This window comes from Schistocerca cancellata, chromosome 7 (assembly GCF_023864275.1).
Source record: "Schistocerca cancellata isolate TAMUIC-IGC-003103 chromosome 7, iqSchCanc2.1, whole genome shotgun sequence".
NCBI lineage: Eukaryota > Metazoa > Arthropoda > Insecta > Orthoptera > Acrididae > Schistocerca > Schistocerca cancellata.
This window is the reverse complement of record NC_064632.1, coordinates 11,658,318-11,678,640: the sequence shown is the minus strand read 5'-3', so window position 1 is coordinate 11,678,640 and position 20,323 is coordinate 11,658,318. Positions and strand designations below refer to the sequence as shown.

The 20,323-nt window shown below is 43.2% G+C and overlaps 1 protein-coding gene across 17 annotated transcripts in view; it reads right to left on the bottom strand.

The window, feature by feature from the left end:
- LOC126092534 (CUGBP Elav-like family member 2) overlaps nucleotides 1–20,323 on the bottom strand; it is an 823,092-nt gene that overhangs the window by 57,942 nt on the left and 744,827 nt on the right. For all 17 annotated transcript variants that reach the window (XM_049908171.1, XM_049908169.1, XM_049908166.1 and 14 more), the window contains one exon: nucleotides 1,883–2,008. In XM_049908171.1, coding sequence (XP_049764128.1) covers nucleotides 1,883–2,008 — 126 coding nt within the window. The remainder of the gene's footprint in view (nucleotides 1–1,882; nucleotides 2,009–20,323) is intronic.

The following is a 20,323-nucleotide window of genomic DNA, read 5'->3' as shown; positions in this document are numbered from 1 at the left end:
GTCTTCTTTGGGCCAACACAGAAGAAGGTATGGAGAAAGTTTACTCTGGGAAGAATATTCACCATAAAAACACACAAACAAATATTAAAACATTAAACTAGTATTTTTAATGTGAGTGAGATACAGAAAAACATTTGTGGATTCATACGGACTGGAGTTGTAATTGCAACATAGTCAAATAAGTTATCCAAATTCTGCAATTTCAACAGATATGTGCACACACAGAACAACAAGGTCTAGTACACATACACACCAGATACCTACAAATTTTTTAACATATATACTACAAGCATATCAACAGGAACATAACACGATAAGCTGTAGCTTCATTTTACATTCACAGCAATGTTTAGTTTTATCACTCTTTGCAGAAGTTAAGACAAAAATTAATGATGTACTGAGAATGGCACATTCTGCAACAGAATTACACACACACACACACACACACACACACACACACACACACACACACACACACACACACACACACACACACACCCCTCTGTCCTCCCCTACAGCCTATAAAATGGACACACATTGTTCTTGACTGGGTCTAGTAATGTGGTGAATACTATTTTTTTTTACCATATCTGTCTAATTTCTCAAAAATATTCATGAGTTAAGCCTGTAGCCTATCTTGACTACCAACCGTAAGCAGTACCATCATCTTCATAATGCGATGTGGCGTGCATAAAATGGCATCATAGACACTTTGTCTATAATGCACTACTTATCTCATCAAATCCAAAAATATTTCTATGAAAGTGAAGCTTTTAATATTTTGTAGGAATCTATGTTGTTAATTACAAAGCACAAGATGATAAACTTGAGTAAAAATTATATTATGAAGAAAGATACCAGATTCATATTTAACTTAAGACTGGTACTAGTGTAGAGTGACAAAGGGGAAATGAGGCAGCGGGGGAGGGGGGGGGGGGGGGGGGGGGACCTTAAAGAAAAACGAAAAGTAAAATCATAATAAGAATTAATTATGTAAAAAATCATGTAGAATCAACCAATACTGGCGCATTTTAAAATGCAGTTATTAATACACGACACTGAAAAATTTTTTAGTCTCAGAATTACAACAGAAAAGAAGAAGAAAAATTTACAGCAAAAATTATTTTTTTCAAATGCTGGGCCATCTTGAGCTCCCATTTCTGACACTTTCATTTGTGGCCAAACCCTGCACACACTGTGAATTTGGATGAAATCGGTCATTATTAGTAGATGTGTTCCCCTTGTGAGTGGAGTCAATTAGCAAGCTATGAGGGGAATACAAAAGGGGACAGGGGCAGTCAGAAGCTGCAAAAGGTCATCATAATTATGTACAAAATGGACAAGAATACTAACACAATAAATCACTTGACTTGAAAGAATTGTGCTACATGTGAAGTATTAAAATATATGTAGTTAATGAAGGTGCCTGAATTGCCTTTGCAACAAGTATTCATTTCAAATTGGGGGAGAGGAGGGGTGCACAATGGAGAGCTGTTCACACCATTTGCCAAAAACATCCGAATTATTCAATTAAAACTTAACAAATCACACATCAGTCTGAATTATGATCCTAACACTGATGTAATTTTGCTCAGAATGTGCCATTATGAAGTCAGTTTCAAGCAATGCTGAGAATATACCTCTTTACATATGATGAAGTAACTGATGGTGCAGTTTGGAAAATGACACACAGAACCTATAAGGAAGTCATTGGCCACAGTAATTTTGTTCTTAGCACTGTAACACTCAATGTGCTGGTGATCTCAGAGATGGTAATAGAGGCGTTAAAGATATACAAAAGATTAATGAGTCACTCTTTTTCGTGATAGACAGGACAAACAGAAATGAAGCAGATTTTATAAATTGACTGTAGACATTTTACCTTTGCTCTGACCATTGGTGTCCCGCAAAACTGTGCATTCTTCAATGGTGCCGAAGGGGCTGAACATAGCCCTCACATCATTTTCAGAGCTCTTTTTGGAGAGCATGCCCACGAACAGCTTCCGCTCTGCCCAACAAAGGAAACTCAGTCAGTAAACTGAAGCATGTAAGGTAGAAATTATATACAAATGTTCTTAATGTATAAAATGTGTTTAACTTTTTTTTTTACAGTTAGATTATAATTCAGTACAAATGGAAAGCACACACTACACTTAGTTTTTCTGTTAATTGTAAACAAATAGTTCATAACATTACTATTGTATTGCAATAATAGTTGGATTTAAAATCAATTAGAAGGGAAGATGAAAATTTTAACTTCTTTCTCCAGTCAGACTATTAGTACAATTCAGTCTGGAGCTGATGTTATGAAAAGAGTTTCAAAAGAGCTATTTAAAAATCACTTTTCTCTATGTTATATGCAGCAGTTTGACTGAGCTGACATGAACAAGTAACTCAGTGGTCCACAAAATACACTTGATGCAAACACAGAAAATTACATAAAAAGTACATTTGGATAAAAGCTATAGAAATTGTAGAGGCAAGAGCTAACAGTTCAAGAATAAACAAACGCCCATAAAAAATAATAATGGTACATTTATCTATTTCTGCCAATGGCCTTGCTGCAGTGCTAACAGCGGTTCCCGTCAAATCACCGAAGTTAAGCGCTGTCGGGGCTCGGCTAACACTTCAGTGGGTGAGTATTCAGGTCTGCCGAGTGCTGTTGGCAAATGGGATGCACTCGGCCCTTGCGATGGCAACTGAGGAGCTACTCGACTGAAAAGTAGTGGCTCTGGTCACGAAAACTGGTAACGGCCGAAAAGTGGTGTGCTGACCACATGCCCCTCCATATCTGCATCCAGCAATGCCTATCAGCTGAGGATGACATGGCAGTCAGTCAGGACCATTGGGCCTTCAGAGGGTTGTTCAGATTGAGTTGCATCTATTTGTACAGAAAGGGATGTATAATTAAAGTTCCAAGACAGCTACTCTATCCCTTGATCAGTGATGAACTAACATTATAATTATATGACTATCTGCAAATTACATGGGCTTAGGACAACCCTAACATCCTTATGGGTGGAATACAGGTGTGAAGACTATGTCAAATCCATAGTTTTCAGGGTCACTGGACCGATCAGTAACAGTTCATATGATGAGATTTGGATAAAACCAGGTTATCAGCTGGCAGAATTATACTTCTTATACTTATCACTTCTTTCATCACTTCGATTCTCCTCTGAACTTATCCCTAGTGGCAACATATAGTAATATTATTAGGACTACCACCTGCACAGAACAAGCTTGTACACACTAAGGACCTAACATCCATCATACATTGTGCACCAGAGAAGTAGTAAAGTAATAACTAAGGACTGGATGCATGCATTTGCCTTACCACTTTCTCAGACAATATAATGTACACAAAACAGGTAATGGAATATTCATCAGTCTTATCAAACAGCTGTAGCGTCTCGAGTAGACGGAAGACCACAACATAGTATTTCCACCCCCACCCCCCCCCCCCCTCCTTTCCCACTTGAGTTCCCTGATCTCAAACTAAATAAGCTGGGGATCACCGTGATGGCATTTGCATGTCTGTTGTCCACCAAGCACCATCTAACTATTGTGAGAACTACTGTGTACAGGACAATTCTCCACACCCACGAAGCAATCACTTGTAATACAGCTTTTGATTTCTGTGCTTGCAAACAGAAGCACCAGAAAATATTAAAATTGTCTTAGGCAGAACGCTACTGATTTTTTGTTCTCTTTCCCATAAATACTTCAGCACATTATGAGCCACATTCAGCTAGCTTGTAATTTATTTTTCCTATTGGGGCAAGTACAAATACAGCAACTATATTGTTTTGTCAAAATACTTTTCTTTTTCTATATGAAACTTCAGCAATAGCTGTTATTGTCAGACACTTGGAAAGACCCAAACGATGTGCTAAACATGAGTGACTGCAAGGAAGATAAATCAAATGCCTTGCTCAAGGTAGAACTATTGAACAAGTTTCTATATCCTCGGGTAACTATCAGCACCTGTGACACACTCTCCCAAGTTGCTTGCCTGTGTCACAAGCTGCAAATTACTTCCCACTTGTTAATGGTTGGAACAGGTGATAATTTGGAACCTCCACACAACAACATGATCTGTGTGACAAACCAAAGAACATAACATGTGTAAAGTCAACATAATTCACAGACAAATTTCATGTCGTAATATGTGAACACAGATGTATCTACCAGAGACTGTACCGTAAAGATTAAGGAGACACTAGCTTAATCATGCAAGTACTGTTAGGGGCACGATGTAATACATGCTGATGCCCACACACGAAAATGTGTTACGAGGCCAACACAGTATGAGGAGTACCACCCCAGTGATGAGCTGCCAAAGCATTTGCAACAAAGGGCCCCAAATTGAAATAACTTCAGGAAGTGCAGCTCGCATAAAACAGGAAGCCAACTAAAAACTCAAATTGGCAGCAGAGAGATTTCTGGAGTAAAAGCTGGTGCTTAGCAAACCGACAGGCTATTGAGGAATGGAACTTAGGACCAGGGATGAGCATAAACTTGCAATTGGATTCTTCTTTCATGTAAACACCCCCCCCCCCCCCCCCCACTTCCACAACAAATGAAAAAATTTATGCAAAAACTGAAGCATTCTAGTATGTATGTTCTCAATCGTACTGTAATCATTTTTAAGGAAGTTTAACAATCCAATAATCAATTAGGAAAATTACAATTTTGTAAGTGGGGAGCATCATAAGACATGCTGTGAAAGAATACTAAATGCTCTCTATGAATAATTGGAAAATAAAGTTACGAAGATCACTCAATGTAGAAATATATTACATCTAATTTCAACAAGGTGACCCGATTTCTTTGAGGATCCCCACATTGAAATGTTATCAGTGAGCATTAGGTGGTTGTAACCTGAGGGTGAGATGTGTCTTCTCAACCAATTCTCGATTTGAAGGGCTTTCCACAATGCAGTGTCTGCAGTCCCTATACAAAAATTTCTGAAGTGTAAACAGTGCACTCAGATTCTGAACAAAATGCGTTTGGCTATCGAAATCGCAACACTTGAAACCCTCATCACCTGCCATAGTAGCATCTTATCTAAGGACCTCTCAAAAGACCCATATAAATTTTGATCATATGTAAAAGCTGTCCTTGACAGCAAGCTCCGGACAACTGGGCATGGCATAATAGCTGACACTGAGGGTAACAAAGCAAAATCAGTATTGCTTAATGCTGGAATCACATCTCCTTTTACAAAGGAGGATCTGAGAGCAATGCCTCAGGAGAGGGGAGGGGGGGGGGGCACCAAACACACACATCACCATACATAAAACAGAGTAGGAAACACGCTCGCATTCAAAAAATCTTCCAGTCATGTGGGAATGGATATTACAGGTCCTATAGGGTTTTCAAGGGACTAAAAACATTTTTTCCTGCCAAATAGTGGCACGTCCTTGTAACAATTATGGAGGTGGGCAGCAATCTCTTATCCTTCTCTGCAGAGTAGACCACAAAGGCACAACAGTGTTGTGACCCAATGACTGTGGTAGCCAGTGGAGTCACGTTCACGACAGGGGTCCCGGAAATTGTGAGCGGTGTGAACAGGGACCTGTCATCTCTGAATACAGCATCACCATCGTGGAGCTAACATCGTACCGTCGGATGGACCTGACCAGCCAAAATGGTCACATACCCCTCGGCAGTAATGCGACTTTTCGGAGTAACATGCAGCCCACTGAATACAACAGCATCCCTGCCCAAATCGTCGACAAATCTCCACTGTGTTTCAGTCTTGGGATGGATGTTAACTATGCCACAAGTTTGAGACAGTTTACAACAAGACTCATCCAACCAAATGACTTTTTTCCACTGGTTCACAGTCGAGATTTTAGGGATCTGGCACCACGTTTTCCTGTTGCGGGCATTTGCATCAGTGGAATTCCAGTTCGCCTTTTAATTCTCTGCGTATGGAGCCCCCTTCATGTTTTGGTGATAACAGGGTTCACAAGTGTGACATTCAGTTCTGAAGTGGCTTTTGTAGCTGTCATGCTCGTTGCTTTTCGTCACTGTCATCCTCAGTGACTGACTGGCACGACCACTCAACACACATTTTCCTCTGACCTGTGACAGCGGCTGATGTTTTTTCAGATTTCCCTGCATACAGTAAAAAGCTGTGATACGTTGATCTTGGAATGCCAAATACTTGTGCTCCCTCAGTTACAAAAGCACCTAACGTACAACCACTGAATTTCCCACGTTCGAATTCACTCAGCTTCGACACACTGCACTCACAGCTGCATGTTCCGACCGCAGCTGACACTTGCAACGTTTTGAGGACACTGCACGAGTTGATTAGTGCCACCAGAGTAACCTGTAGGCTTGACTAGCATCTGCGTTTACACCGACAAGCCAGAACATTACGACCACGTCCACCGCTATGGTGTGGATACCGCTGGCGGCTTTGTGGGTAAGTGTCGCGGTGCCAAACGAAGATATGGGCTGCAAATGGTGAAGTCCATAGACACAAGCGACTTTGGCAAAGAGCAGATTATTATTATTATTATGCAGAGCCTGTGAACGAGTACCTTAAAAATGACGAAGCTAGTCGAATGTTCACTCGCTACTAGTGAAAGCACGTACGGACAGATGGAGGAGGGCAGTGAAGCTACCAACAGGCGCTAAATGGTTGGACTTCACGTTCTTCACAGAAAGTGGAACTCAGCACTAGTAGAAAAGTTGTCTGGCAGTATGGTGGTGTCAGCAGAGAAGCAGTAAGAACAGAAGAATTCAATGACTTCGAACGTTGATGTCGCCTGAGTAAAACATCCACCAAACGAGCTGTTTTCTTATTGCGCTTAAGACAACACTAACTGCGGAAGGATATGATCACATTTTGCGGCACTGTGTACAGTAAAGCAACAGTCCAGAGGTGGTGCCTGTACCAGTACGACACTGCACCCTATTACAAGGCAACATCTGCGAGACAATGCCTTGTGGGCAGTAACATCCCTGAAATGGAGTGGCCTGTCCAGGGCCTGGGAGGAGGGAGAACTTCGACGTCGCTCTAGACCCCAACATACGTCATCGCTATCGCCTATGGTTTCGGCTCTTGAGGAAGAATGGGCTGCCAAACTCCCACTTACATTCGGATACATCATTGAATCAAACAGTCATGAAGGCGTAAGCGGGCAGACCACACATTAATGTTCAATAATAGGTCCCGGAACACTTTTCATCCAATAGTTTATGTAGATGAGACTGCATAACGATTCCATTGTCTCCACCTCGCAAGAAGAGAAAATAGGAGAGATTAGGTGATCTCTCAGGTTTTCAAATGGAAACATCCCCGCTCAAGAACAGGATGTACAGCATTACCGAGGATGCGGCTAGCGCGGAGGCAAACGGGAGAAACGTGTTTCCCTCGCTCCACTGGCGAGCGTAAACATGAAAGGGAATGACCATACCCTGTTCATCATAAGAATAAACCACAGGTAAACATTACGCCATGTATTCTTCCGCGTTTGATTGAATGTCATTGGATTTCGTTTCACGTGGAGCGGAAGCCAGGCTGTGACCAGTACAGTCCAGTACCATCGTAGACATACGTTTTATGCAGTTACACGCACACACACTGCGCGATAATGCGGGACAACAGCTTCACCCGGCACATTTAACTTTGACAGCACTGGCCAGCCAGCGGTCCAACTAACCTCCAATGATGTGAGCAGCTGCAGTTCAGACGTAAAAAGAGACGTGCAAAGAAACAATATGGCTTCGAATGTCAATTTTTAAAGAGAATGAAATAATATTCGGAGAAACTCCAGCACTACCGCGTGTTTCGTAAGTGACCTCAAGGAAATCATAAAATGCTCTCGTTCCCACCTGACGTAGTATTCTAATTATAAACAAGAGTGATTAAAATTTCTAACTTGAACATACGGTAATTTTTCTGAGAAGCCGTGTGTAATGCAAAAGCATACTGCAGGGATTTCACCGTACTGTTGAATACTGAAGCCGCTGAAGGTATTAATTAGTCGTCTGGTAATCTCTTAGCTCCTTCCTCATCCGAATCCTAGTAATACATTTCAGTTCTGGAACCGCCACTTGCTACGTTGATAACGAGCCTATTAACAACAGTATCAACGACGCCGACAAGGCGTTCTATATCCCGCTACCGTTCAGCAGTGACGTGTGAAAAAGCTGCGTGCGTTAGTTCCAGTACGCCAGGCAGCGTAACAGTTCTTGTTACTTCTCGGGCCTACTCTCGCAACTTGGCTCCAGGTCAGTTCTGTTGGGTTCATATTGTAAAGGTAACGTAGGAAATGTAAAAATTTGTGTCATGTGATCGATGCTGTGAAAATTACTGCTTTTCATGTTTCTACGATAAAACAATGGTCATAGTCCAAAGAGAGAGAATTTCGTTTTTCATTTTTGCCTCAAAGAATTAAATTATGTTTTCTTAATTTAAGCAACTTTTATGAACAGTCTTTCATAAAAGATCGCTAATAAAGAATTTGTACTTGAAATGAAAATAGGAATTCCGCGTCCAGTGTGCAATTAGCAACAAGAAGACGTGCATAATTCAAAAAAATGGTAAGTTTCATAATTACGAGATGTAGGTATCTGAAATTGAACGAGAAAAACGAGATGATACTGGGGAGATGAACAAACGAACCATTAACCGTATTTTGTTCAAATGGCTCTGATCACTATCGGACTTAACATCTATGGTCATCCGTCCCCTAGAACTTAGAACTACTTAAACCTAACTAACCTAAGGACATCACACAACACCCAGTCATCACGAGGCATAGAAAATCCCTGACCCCGCCGGGAATCGAACCCGGGAACCCGGGCTCGGGAAGCGAGAACGCGACCGCGATACCACGAGATGCGGACCCGTATTTTGTTATTCCATTACGCTATCGACTGCGCTATGCGTAAGATATGGTTTTATGCATCAGCTGTATACGTACGGTGGCTGGGAAAACTTCGAAACCGATTATTTGTAAAAGTTTATGAAACACATTAAGAACAGCCTGTTTCTTGGCAGTTTTTAACCGTATTGAACTCGCGCGTTTCACTACGGAACAGAAAGCAGCCACAGCCATTTTCATACTGCGCATTTACAGCGCGACAATCAGAGCACAAAGCTGCAGAGACTGTACTTGATTTTTGAAATAAAAACTACGTAGCCAAAACGTTATTAAGAAAAACGTTGATGCCTGTTAATACATTTGAATATCTTGAAGTTTCATTTAACGTAATATAGTAATAATATACAGGGTGTTTCAAAAATGACCGGTATATTTGAAACGGCAATACAAACTAAACGAGCAGCGATAGAAATACACCGTTTGTTGCAATATGCTTGGGACAACAGTACATTTTCAGGCAGACAAACTTTCGAAATTACAGTAGTTACAATTGTCAACAACAGATGGCGCTGCGGTCTGGGAAACTCTATAGTACGATATTTTCCACATATCCACCATGCGTAGCAATAATATGGCGTAGTCTCTGAATGAAATTACCCGAAACCTTTGACAACGTGTCTGGCGGAATGGCTTCACATGTAGATGAGATGTACTGCTTCAGCTATTCAATTGTTTCTGGATTCTGGAGGTACACCTGGTCTTTCAAGTGTCCCCACAGAAAGAAGTCACAGGGGTTCATGTCTGGCGAATAGGGAGGCCAATCCACGCCGCCTCCTGTATGTTTCGGATAGCCCAAAGCAATCACACGATCATCGAAATATTCATTCAGGAAATTAAAGACGTCGGCCGTGCGATGTGGCCGGGCACCATCTTGCATAAACCACGAGGTGTTCGCAGTGTCGTCTAAGGCAGTTTGTACCGCCACAAATTCACGAAGAATGTCCAGATAGCGTGATGCAGTAATCGTTTCGGATCTGAAAAATGGGCCAATGATTCCTTTGGAAGAAATGGCGGCCCAGACCAGTACTTTTTGAGGATGCAGGGACGATGGGACTGCAACATGGGGCTTTTCGGTTCCCCATATGCGCCAGTTCTGTTTATTGACGAAGCCGTCCAGGTAAAAATAAGCTTCGTCAGTAAACCAAATGCTGCTCACATGCATATCGCCGTCATCAATCCTGTGCACAATATCGTTAGCGAATGTCTCTCGTGCAGCAATGGTAGCGGCGCTGAGGGGTTGCCGCGTTTGAATTTTGTACGGACAGAGGTGTAAACTCTGGCGCACGAGACGATACGTGGACGTTGGCGTCATTTGGACCGCAGCTGCAACACGGCGAACGGAAACCCGAGGCCGCTGTCGGATCACCTGCTGCACTAGCTGCGCGTTGCCCTCTGTGGTTGCCGTACGCAGTCGCCCTACCTTTCCAGCACGTTCATCCGTCACGTTCCCAGTCCGTTGAAATTTTTCAAACAGATCCTTTATTGTATCGCTTTTCGGTCCTTTGGTTACATTAAACCTCCGTTGAAAACTTCGTCTTGTTGCAACAACACTGTGTTCTAGGCGGTGGAATTCCAACACCAGAAAAATCCTCTGTTCTAAGGAAAAAACCATGTTGTCCACAGCACACTTGCACGTTGTGAACAGCACACGCTTACAGCAGAAAGACGACGTACAGAATGGCGCACCCACAGACTGCGTTCTCTTCTATATCTTTCACATCACTTGCAGCGCCATCTGTTGTTGAAAATTGTAACTACTGTAATTTCGAAAGTTTGTCCGCCTGAAAATGTACTGTTGTCTCAAGCATATTGCAACAAACGGTGTATTTCTATCGCTGCTCGTTTAGATTTTATTGCCGTTTCAAATATACCGGTCATTTTTGAAACACCCTGTATCTAATACGTAAGTAGGACCTGCTTCCAAGAGCGTAACACAACCAGTGTGTACGTGTGCTACGGGTTCTGACCAATCATCGCGTTTGTGTTCGTTTACATCAGGTTTGTTCTTACGATGACCGCATGTTGTTACGGTGCGGAGTCTCCTCCCACGGGTAGGTGTGGGGGAGAGCCGCTGGCTTTTAACCACTGTTCGGAGCCGTCGCGACGGCGCAGGGAAAGACGAGGCGTTTTTTTCCCCGGCAGCGAACAGGCGAGGCTGCGCCAGGCGCGGTCGACTATCTTATCTCAGCGAGCGCGGTCGGCCGCCGTTGTTCCTACGCCGCAGGGACAACAGCGGAGCCGCTCTTATCGCCAACCGGTCCCGGCCCACCTACCGGCCAGGCACCACGAATCACTGCGTGCTATCACCGTCGCCGTGCCTGGCGTTCTGCGACCCCCCCCCCCCTGCCTCCCCCCCCCCCCCCCCACATCTTAGGAAACTAAATATTGGATTCACGGAAAAAAGTAGCTGCCAATTATTACACGATACATCTCCACATGTGCTTTTTTCCTGGTCTAACTGAGGACAGCTTTAACGAAACAAACGCCTTTTTATTATCAAACTGCGTTTTTAACGGATTCTGGTACTTTAATACGAGCCTCACGTGGAACAATCAGTTTAATAAGCCACAGCTGCAAAATACTAACACGAATTCTTTACAGACGAATGCAAAAACTAGTAGAAGCCGACCTCGGGGAAGATCAGTTTGGATTCCGTAGAAATACTGGAACACGTGACGCAATACTGACCTTACGACTTATCTTAGAAGAAAGATTAAGGAAAGGCAAACCTACGTTTCTAGCATTTGTAGACTTAGAGAAAGCTTTTGACAATGTTGACTGGAATACTCTCTTTCAATTTCTAAAGGTGGCAGGGGTAAAATACAGGGAGCGAAAGGCTATTTACAATTTGTACGGCAACCAGATGGCAGTTATAAGAGTCGAGGGGCATGAAAGGGAAGCAGTGGTTGGGAAAGGAGTGAGACAGGGTTGTAGCCTATCCCCGATGTTATTCAATCTGTATATTGAGCAAGCACTAAAGGAAACAAAAGAAAAATTCGGATTAGGTATTAAAATCCATGGAGAAGAAATAAAAACGTTGAGGTTCGCCGATGACATTGTAATTCTGTCAGAGACAGCAAGGGACTTGGAAGAGCAGTTGAACGGAATGGACAGTGTCTTTAAAGGAGGGTATAAGATGAACATCAACAAAAGCAAAACTAGGATAATGGAATGTAGTCGAATTAAGTCGGGTGATGCTGAGGGTATTATATTAGGAAATGAGACACTAAAAGTAGTAAAGGAGTTTTGCTATTTGGGGAGCAAAATAACTGATGATGGTCGAAGTAGAGAGGATATAAAATGTAGACTGGCAATGGCAAGCAAAGCGTTTCTGAAGAAGAGAAATTTGTTAACATCGAGTATAGATTTAAGTGACAGGAAGTCGTTTCTAAAAGTATTTGTATGGAGTGTAGCCATGTATGGAAGTGAAACGTGGACGGTAAATAGTTTGGACAAGAAGAGAACAGAAGCTTTCGAAATGTGGTGCTACAGAAGAATGCTGAAGATTAGATGGGTAGATCACATAACTAATGAAGAAGTATTGAATAGGATTGGGGAGAAGAGAAGTTTCTGGCACAACTTGACCAGAAGAAGGGATCGGTTGGTAGGACATGTTCTGAGGCATCAAGGGATCACCAATTTAGTATTGGAGGGCAGCGTGGAGGGTAAAAATCGTAGAGGGAGACCAAGAGATGAATACACTAAGCAGATTCAGAAGGATGTAGGTTGCAGTAGTTACTGGGAGATGAAGAAGCTTGCACAGGATAGAGTAGCATGGAGAGCTGCATCAAACCAGTCTCGGGACTGAAGACCACAACAACAACAACGTGGATTCAAGAAAATATGACAAAACTGAATATTTGCCATTGTAAACTGCGCCGGAACACAACAAATTTTCAAAAAACCCAACTAATCCTCCTCTTATACTGCGTAGTTGAAACCTTTAACATGAAATTTGAAAGTTAAATTTAATAGCTTTTAAACTCACATGTGCTTGAAACTTCCTGGCAGATTAAAACTGTGTGCCGGACCGAGACTCGAACTCGGGACCTATGCCTTTCGCGGGCAAGTGCTCTACCAACTGAGCTACCCAAGCAGACTCACGCCCAGTCCTCACAGCTTTACTCCTACCTTCGACCCTCGGTCCGGCACACGGTTTTAATCTGCCAGAATGTTTCGTATCAGCGCACACTCCGTTGCAGAGTGAAAATCTTATTCTGGCACATGTGCTTGTCCAGCAATCGCATAACATTCTACAATGTGAACAAACTGTTTGCTGAAGCATTTGTTCGACAACAATGCATACTGTTCCGTCTAATTCTCTTGCGCGTTAGGCCAGTTTTGACTACAAGATTGGTAGCTGCTGTACGCTCTTGTTGGATCATTATTAAGATGTTACAAGACTTGAGAATATTCTGAAACAGTTCTGGAAGCGAAAAGTGGAAGATGAAGCAGAAACCGTCAACGTCAGAAGAGGGAGAAATGCACGATTGCTCTCTCAATTGATCTGATTATAGGCTGTCACTATACTGAAACAACGCAGGAAGCAGCATGCAGACCACGATGTCTGTGTTTGAATGATCTGTGTATCTGAATAAACCGAAAGCTGAACAGGTTTACAGCTATTAGTGTAGCCACATTAGATTTTGCTGGCCAGTAAGTATGCACAAGCTGGAAATAATTTTAATTGACATTTGGCTCCCAAATAACAGTTAATGAGTCTGCGACTATTTCTGGATTGTGCTAAACGTCTGGGGTCCAGAAAACCACGAAAATTTTGGGCTTTTTTCAGTTTTCCACTTTTAACACGAAAATTATACTTTCTACAATTTCCAAAACGTGTGAACGAAAAGAGCATAAAATTTCGCGTAGAATTATTACCTACTAAGAGTTAAAAATGGACTCAGTCGTTTATCCGCAATCGATAGTTAAAGATCGGCAATTTTGACAAAATTGCAATACTGCATTGCAAACCACCAGCTGTACCAACACAGTTTTATTCGTCTACGGTTTCCGTTCATAAAATCATCACTGGAGGGAAAGTTATACGCTGGCGATTTACACAAATATGTCGGTACAATGGCAGTTCACTGTTGAACTTGCCTTTGTCTTCGTTCACAACAATATTTGCTAATTATTACAGCAACGTATGTCAGAAGCCCATGGTCAAAAACTCGAAATATTCGAATTGTGATGATCTGACAAACTGCTGCAGAGTGTGTGTGTGTGTGTGTGTGTGTGTGTGTGTGTGTGTGTGTGTGTGTGTGGAGTAGTACAATATTTTCCAACTACTACCTAAAGATTTGTGGCTCACACTGATGCTGCATATCGAAAATCCCAGTATGCGCCGAAAGAGGAGGAATGCGGTTAGACACACGGGCCGCAACTGTAATTTAAGAGGAAGGCGTGGGCGTCCACGAACTAGGCCGGCAGGTACGCGAGCCCTTTAAGCGACTCTCTACGTATGCTACTGTCCGGTAGCTGTTCATGCGCCATCTTCCTTCCGCTAGCAGTCTGGAAGCCACTTCTCACAACTAACACCGACTGCGGATGAAGCTCACCATTTCAGTTTACTGTGAGTCAGTAGCCGGTGTACACGTTACTCCCTCATTTCCCAAAACTTGATAGGCGAATAAGGCGATCTGTAATCACTTCACTTCAGTCAGATGTCGAATTCTCTTTCTATATTAAACAAACTCTGAAGACCGTTTGTCACGGGTGCTACACTGAAGTTTCGACAAATGATGAAACAGTGTGTATGCAGTAATCTTGGCCTGCAGATTGGATACACTCTGGAAGAATTTTTTATTTCTTTCCGGTTTTTGAGAACACAAATAACTTATGGCGAAGCACACAGTAAAAGTTCCGGATCTTAAGTGAATTGAAAATGAAAGAACATGTTATTCTTTCGATACATATAGGAAGACGCGATATTCTAATAAACGAATTTTCCGTTAAGTAAGATTAAAATGTACTACAGTGTTCCTTTTAAGCGACTACAGCAAAACTCCTCTACATTACGAAAATTTGCAAACACATGGTCATTATCCTCGTCTGAATCTGTGCAACGAAGAAAAAACCTAGGAACAATCTGTAAGTAGGACATTATGTTAAACCCTGTGCCAAACACATTCCCGTAAGATAAAGTAGTCGTCAAATGAAAATTTGATTTTAACACCCAAATACTTAACAATGCTCGCTACTTTACATACGTAGTTAACTCTATGCCGAATGTAGAAATATACTTGCATGTCCGGGGTCGAATTATTATCCGTAGGAACTGTGATCTTGATATCTACTCCTATATCCGACCAACACATTACCCCTGACCACTGTCTAATAATAATCGAACATATTGTTAACAACATCACCGCAAGATTTCCTGTAACGCCAGTTCTCTCTCCAACCAAAATGGGTTTCATTACATCGGGATCCATATTTCCGTATCACTCCACGGTTCGTCTCGATTTGCCGGTTGCGTGAAATATGTAAGCAAACGATGTTGTGAAAGGTAAATCGACCGACACAGAGCAATAAGGGGACACTGAAATAGTAACGAACCCTCTGACATTCTGACTAATTGTGAAGTCGATACGGCGCCAGTTGTGCATACAAATGTGTTTACACCCGCCTGGCTAGGTATCAAAGGAGATCACGGTAAACTGTGGAAAACTTTGTCTAAAGTTTCCAGTTCTCTTCAGCGACTCATAGTTCATCGCAGTTGCGCCGAGCTGCTGTTCATCATGGTAATGCGAGTGACTTCCGACTGTGCTGAATTTGAACTGGAACTGTTTGAACTGAGTGGACTACTAACGAAGCAACATCCTTCACCAGCACTAACGTTGTCCACGACGGAGAAAAATTTCAGCAAGCAATATACTTGATCGTTTACGTTCACCAAACTTGGACGTAGCTAAGGCTAAACGCCGACCAACATTTGCTAGTGGTTCCCTAGGAGAGTTTCTCCATTTCACAGAAATGCCGGCATCACAGTCTGACGCCGTGCAATTTGTTCCGCACGCCGGACGGTAACCGGTGTTTGCATTTCTTGCTCGCTATAGTCCTTCATTTGTTATCCACCATACGCCCAGACCACGGGTACACCGTAGCAGTTTCCGCGTCCGGTCACTCCACGGCAGAATAAAGCAAATGTCAAGATGCTATCGCACGGCGATCGCTATTAGAGGCACGCCGTATGCCAGTTTGTAAAGCGGAAGCAATATGGCCAGTTCGACAATGCCGGTAGCCACGCAGAGCTTCCAGCTATTCTCGAGCTGTGCACCTTTTCCAGACCAATTTCCGAGAATCCAGTCGTTTATTTAAGTCTCATGCTGCATTCCTTTCCGGAATGAATCCACAAACGCAGTCTCCTTTAAATCATCTTGTCTCTCAGTTGTGTTGGCAGGATTGCCGTAGTGGAACATTTCTTGACGTCTTACAGTAACCTATTACCAAACCAATTCGTGGCAGTGACTTTAATTGGCACGAATCTTCCGTATGTCCTGAATTCTTGAAGGTATTTCTCTAGGTCTTGTCTATTTTAAGTGAATTGTATTTTATATTCGGATCCGACTTCCCATCACTATAACTTTCTTATATGGAGACTATTTACTTCTCCAGTCGCATGACAGACTGCGTGTATTCTTCCTCTTCTTCTTCTTCTTCTTCTTCTTCTTCTGTCCAAAAACTGGTCTGATGATGTTGTCCACGCTAATGTATCCTGTGTAAGCATCTTAAGCTCTGCAACCTGCATCCATAGAACTTGCATACTGTATTCAAGACAAGAGCTCCCTACACAATTTTTACATAATCGCCGCCACCCTCTCCCCAAGTACTTGACACTAAGGGTGTCCCCTAAAAGTGATCCCTCCTTTTAGTCTAGTCGTGCCGCAAGTTTCTCCTCCACCCTTTCCCCATCCCCGGCGAATCCGAGTCAGTAGCACCTCACTATTTTTAGACTTGCCTTTTAATTTAATTTTCAGCATTCTTATGTAGCTCCATACTTCTATTCTCTTCGTGTTTGAATCGCTCATCATCCACATTTCACTTCCGTGCAAGGGTCCTCCCCAGGTAAGTAGGACCCGGAAAGGCTTTCCGACATTTACAATTAAGTCTGCATTCCATATTTCTTTTATTATGAAACGCTTTTCTTGCGATCACTAGTCTACATTTTACACGCTCTCTACATCGGCCACTGTCAGTTATTTTGCAACCCTTTAGCGTAACTAACGTTCCATTGTTAGTGTCTCATTTCGTAATCTAATTTCCTCGACGCCTGCTGACTGAATTGAACTACTTTACACCGCTCTAGTTTTAACTTTCGTCGATTATATTTTTACCGTTTTTCAGTTCCCTTCATCTGCTCTCGCAAGTTCACAGCCATCTGTTACAGTATCACAATGTCACTGCCTGCCGCAAATTTTGTTTCTCTTCCCAAAAAGAATTTTTAAACGATTTTATTCACACCATTGGGACAATATTACAACAAAATGCTCTGACAGTTCGGAAAAATGGGAGGGAGGGAGGAGGGGGGGGGCGGGGGAGGGGCGCCGCGACGGCAGAAGGGGCAATGGGTAATTTCTCGTCTTTCGTGTCTACGATAACGTTCCTTTACATAAATTGAGATACATGACCAGTGGTGTTGAATTTAGACGACCAGGGCGAAAGAAAGCGGGAAAGAAGAAGGAGGGAAGGGATAATGGACTGATGCAGCAAATAGGATAGCGGAGATCCTCCAGTCTAGGTTGAAATATACCCCACTGGAAAGACCTAACACGAACACCAACTGCCTATTTAACGCCTTCCGGGCGAGCCAAGGTTCTCGGTGACTACAGGCCAGAGCTTCTGCTGGGCTAATCAGCTGTTGAGCAACTGTAATTCTGCTCATTACCACACGCTGCATCTCAAGGTTACCGGTCAGGTGCGTCGCGGACACGAACGAAGACTTCCTCCACCTCAGAGGCCCATCACACGGTACACGGACGTGAAGACTCCGGCGCTGTTCTTCGTTGCTGCGTCTTCGTTCCAATTACTTGGTAATCTTTCCCCGCGACACAACACTTTCCGCTTCTGATGACCGAAGATGTGATGGCATCGCTGTGTAGCGATATACAAATACGACATAAAGCAGGGGCGAGGGAAAGAGAAACATTCGATGGCGCTGCAAGACACGACGGACGATGTTTCTGGAGAACCAAATAGTTTACTACCTTTTTCTTTGCGGATTCGCACGCGCCTACACATACACGCACCACACATTACTGAATTAGGTTTTATATCAATCCTTTTCACTCCCCGACTGCAGCCATAGCGTTACTAGGGCTGTTTTACGGTCACAGTTTTTCCATATAGGTAATGATGGGAGTGATGGGAGTGCAAAGCCCTGTAGACACTGCTTTAGGCGTTACAGAGTTACGCTGATACTCGCTGACTGAGCATCAGCTCACATTGTCCCTCCCCACCTGCAGCGGTAATAGTAATCGAGACATCACCGAGGAGACTAGCGATATCACACACTTTTGATTCAATACTCGTATCGGCCGTTATCGAATGTTCCTGCATGCCAGAGCTTCCACACTCACCCCAGCAATAGCAGCGGTTTATTACACCCACAGTATTTGTACAACAATAATTATTTGCATTATGAGTCACCATGCACAAAATTTTAACTGGAAGAGCTCCAGACGCTGCTGCGTTACGCTTCTATGGCACCTACGTTTCACCCACAGCCCGTGGGAAGTAGCTGGTTCTTACTGCCATCGTGCGTGGTCAAATACGAGGTGAATTCAAGTTCTAAGGCCTCCGATTTTTTTTCTCCAGACTGGAAAGAGATAGAAACATGCGCATTGTTTTAAAATGAGGCCGCGTTCATTGTCAATACGTCCCAGAGATGGCAGCACCGTACGTCAGATGAATCTTACCGCCAGCGGCGAGAATGAGAACTGTTTTAAATACTTAAAATTGCGACTTTTCCTTACTTGAACAGCGTGCGATCATTCGTTCTCTGAATTTGCGTGGTGTGAAACCAATTGAAATTCATCGACAGCTGAAGGAGACATGTGGTGATGGAGTTATGGATGTGTCGAAAGTGCGTTCGTGGGTGCGACAGTTTAATGAAGGCAGAACATCGTGTGACAACAAACCGAAACAACCTCGGGCTCGCACAAGCCGGTCTGACGACATGATCGAGAAAGTGGAGAGAATTGTTTTGGGGGATCGCCGAATGACTGTTGAGCAGATCGCCTCCACAGTTGGCATTTCTGTGGGTTCTGTGCACACAATCCTGCATGACGACCTGAAAATGCGAAAAGTGTCATCCAGGTGGGTGCCACGAATGCTGACGGACGACCACACGGCTGCCCGTGTGGCATGTTGCCGAGCAATGTTGACGCGCAACGACAGCATTAATGGGACTTTCTTTTCGTCGGTTGTGACAATGGATGAAATGTGGATGCCATTTTTCAATCCAGAAACAAAGCGCCAGTCGGCTCAATGGAAGCACACAGATTCACCGCCACCAAAAAAATTTTGGGTAACCGTCAGTGCTGAAAAAATGATGTCCATGTTCCACCCATTGCGTTCCAAAGGGCACTACGGTAACAGGTGCATCCTACGAAAATGTTTTGAAGAACAAATTCCTTCCTGCACTGCAACAAAAACGTCCGGGAAGGGCTGCGCGTGTGCTGTTTCACCAAGACAACGCACCCGCACATCGAGCTAATGTTACGCAACAGTTTCTTCGTGATAACTTTGAAGTGATTCCTCATGCTCCCTACTCACCTGACCTGGCTCCTAGTGACTTTTGGCTTTTTCCAACAATGAAAGACACTCTCCGTGGCCGCACATTCACCAGCCGTGCTGCTATTGCCTCAGCGATTTTCCAGTTGTCAAAACAGACTCCTAAAGAAGCCTTCGCCGCTGCCATGGAATCATGGCGTCAGCGTTGTGAAAAATGTTTACGTCTGCAGGGCGATTACGTCGAGAAGTAACGCCAGTTTCATCGATTTCGGGTGAGTAGTTGATCAGAAAGAAAAAAAAAATCGGAGGCCTTAGAACTTGAATGCACCTCGTACAACAGCGCAACTTGCAAGCCTGTCTAGCATCTGCATTATGTTCAAGCATGCATTTCTCTTTGTGTTTTCATATTTTCTACAACCCCTGTACATTCATTCATACATTACGTGCACAAATACACAAACCCGCCAGTCCAAAAAGCTTCGAGACTGGTTTAATGAAAAACAGAGCAATGTTAAGATGGCTGTTTAAATGATTCATTTTTTTACACAGTCTCTCTCTCTCTCTCTCTCTCTCTCTCTCTCTCTCTCTCTCATCCCCTCCCCAGCCCACTTCAGTATGGCAACATAAAACCAAGTGAAATCTGTTATGTAGTCAAAGCGTTGATACTTCATGTGAAT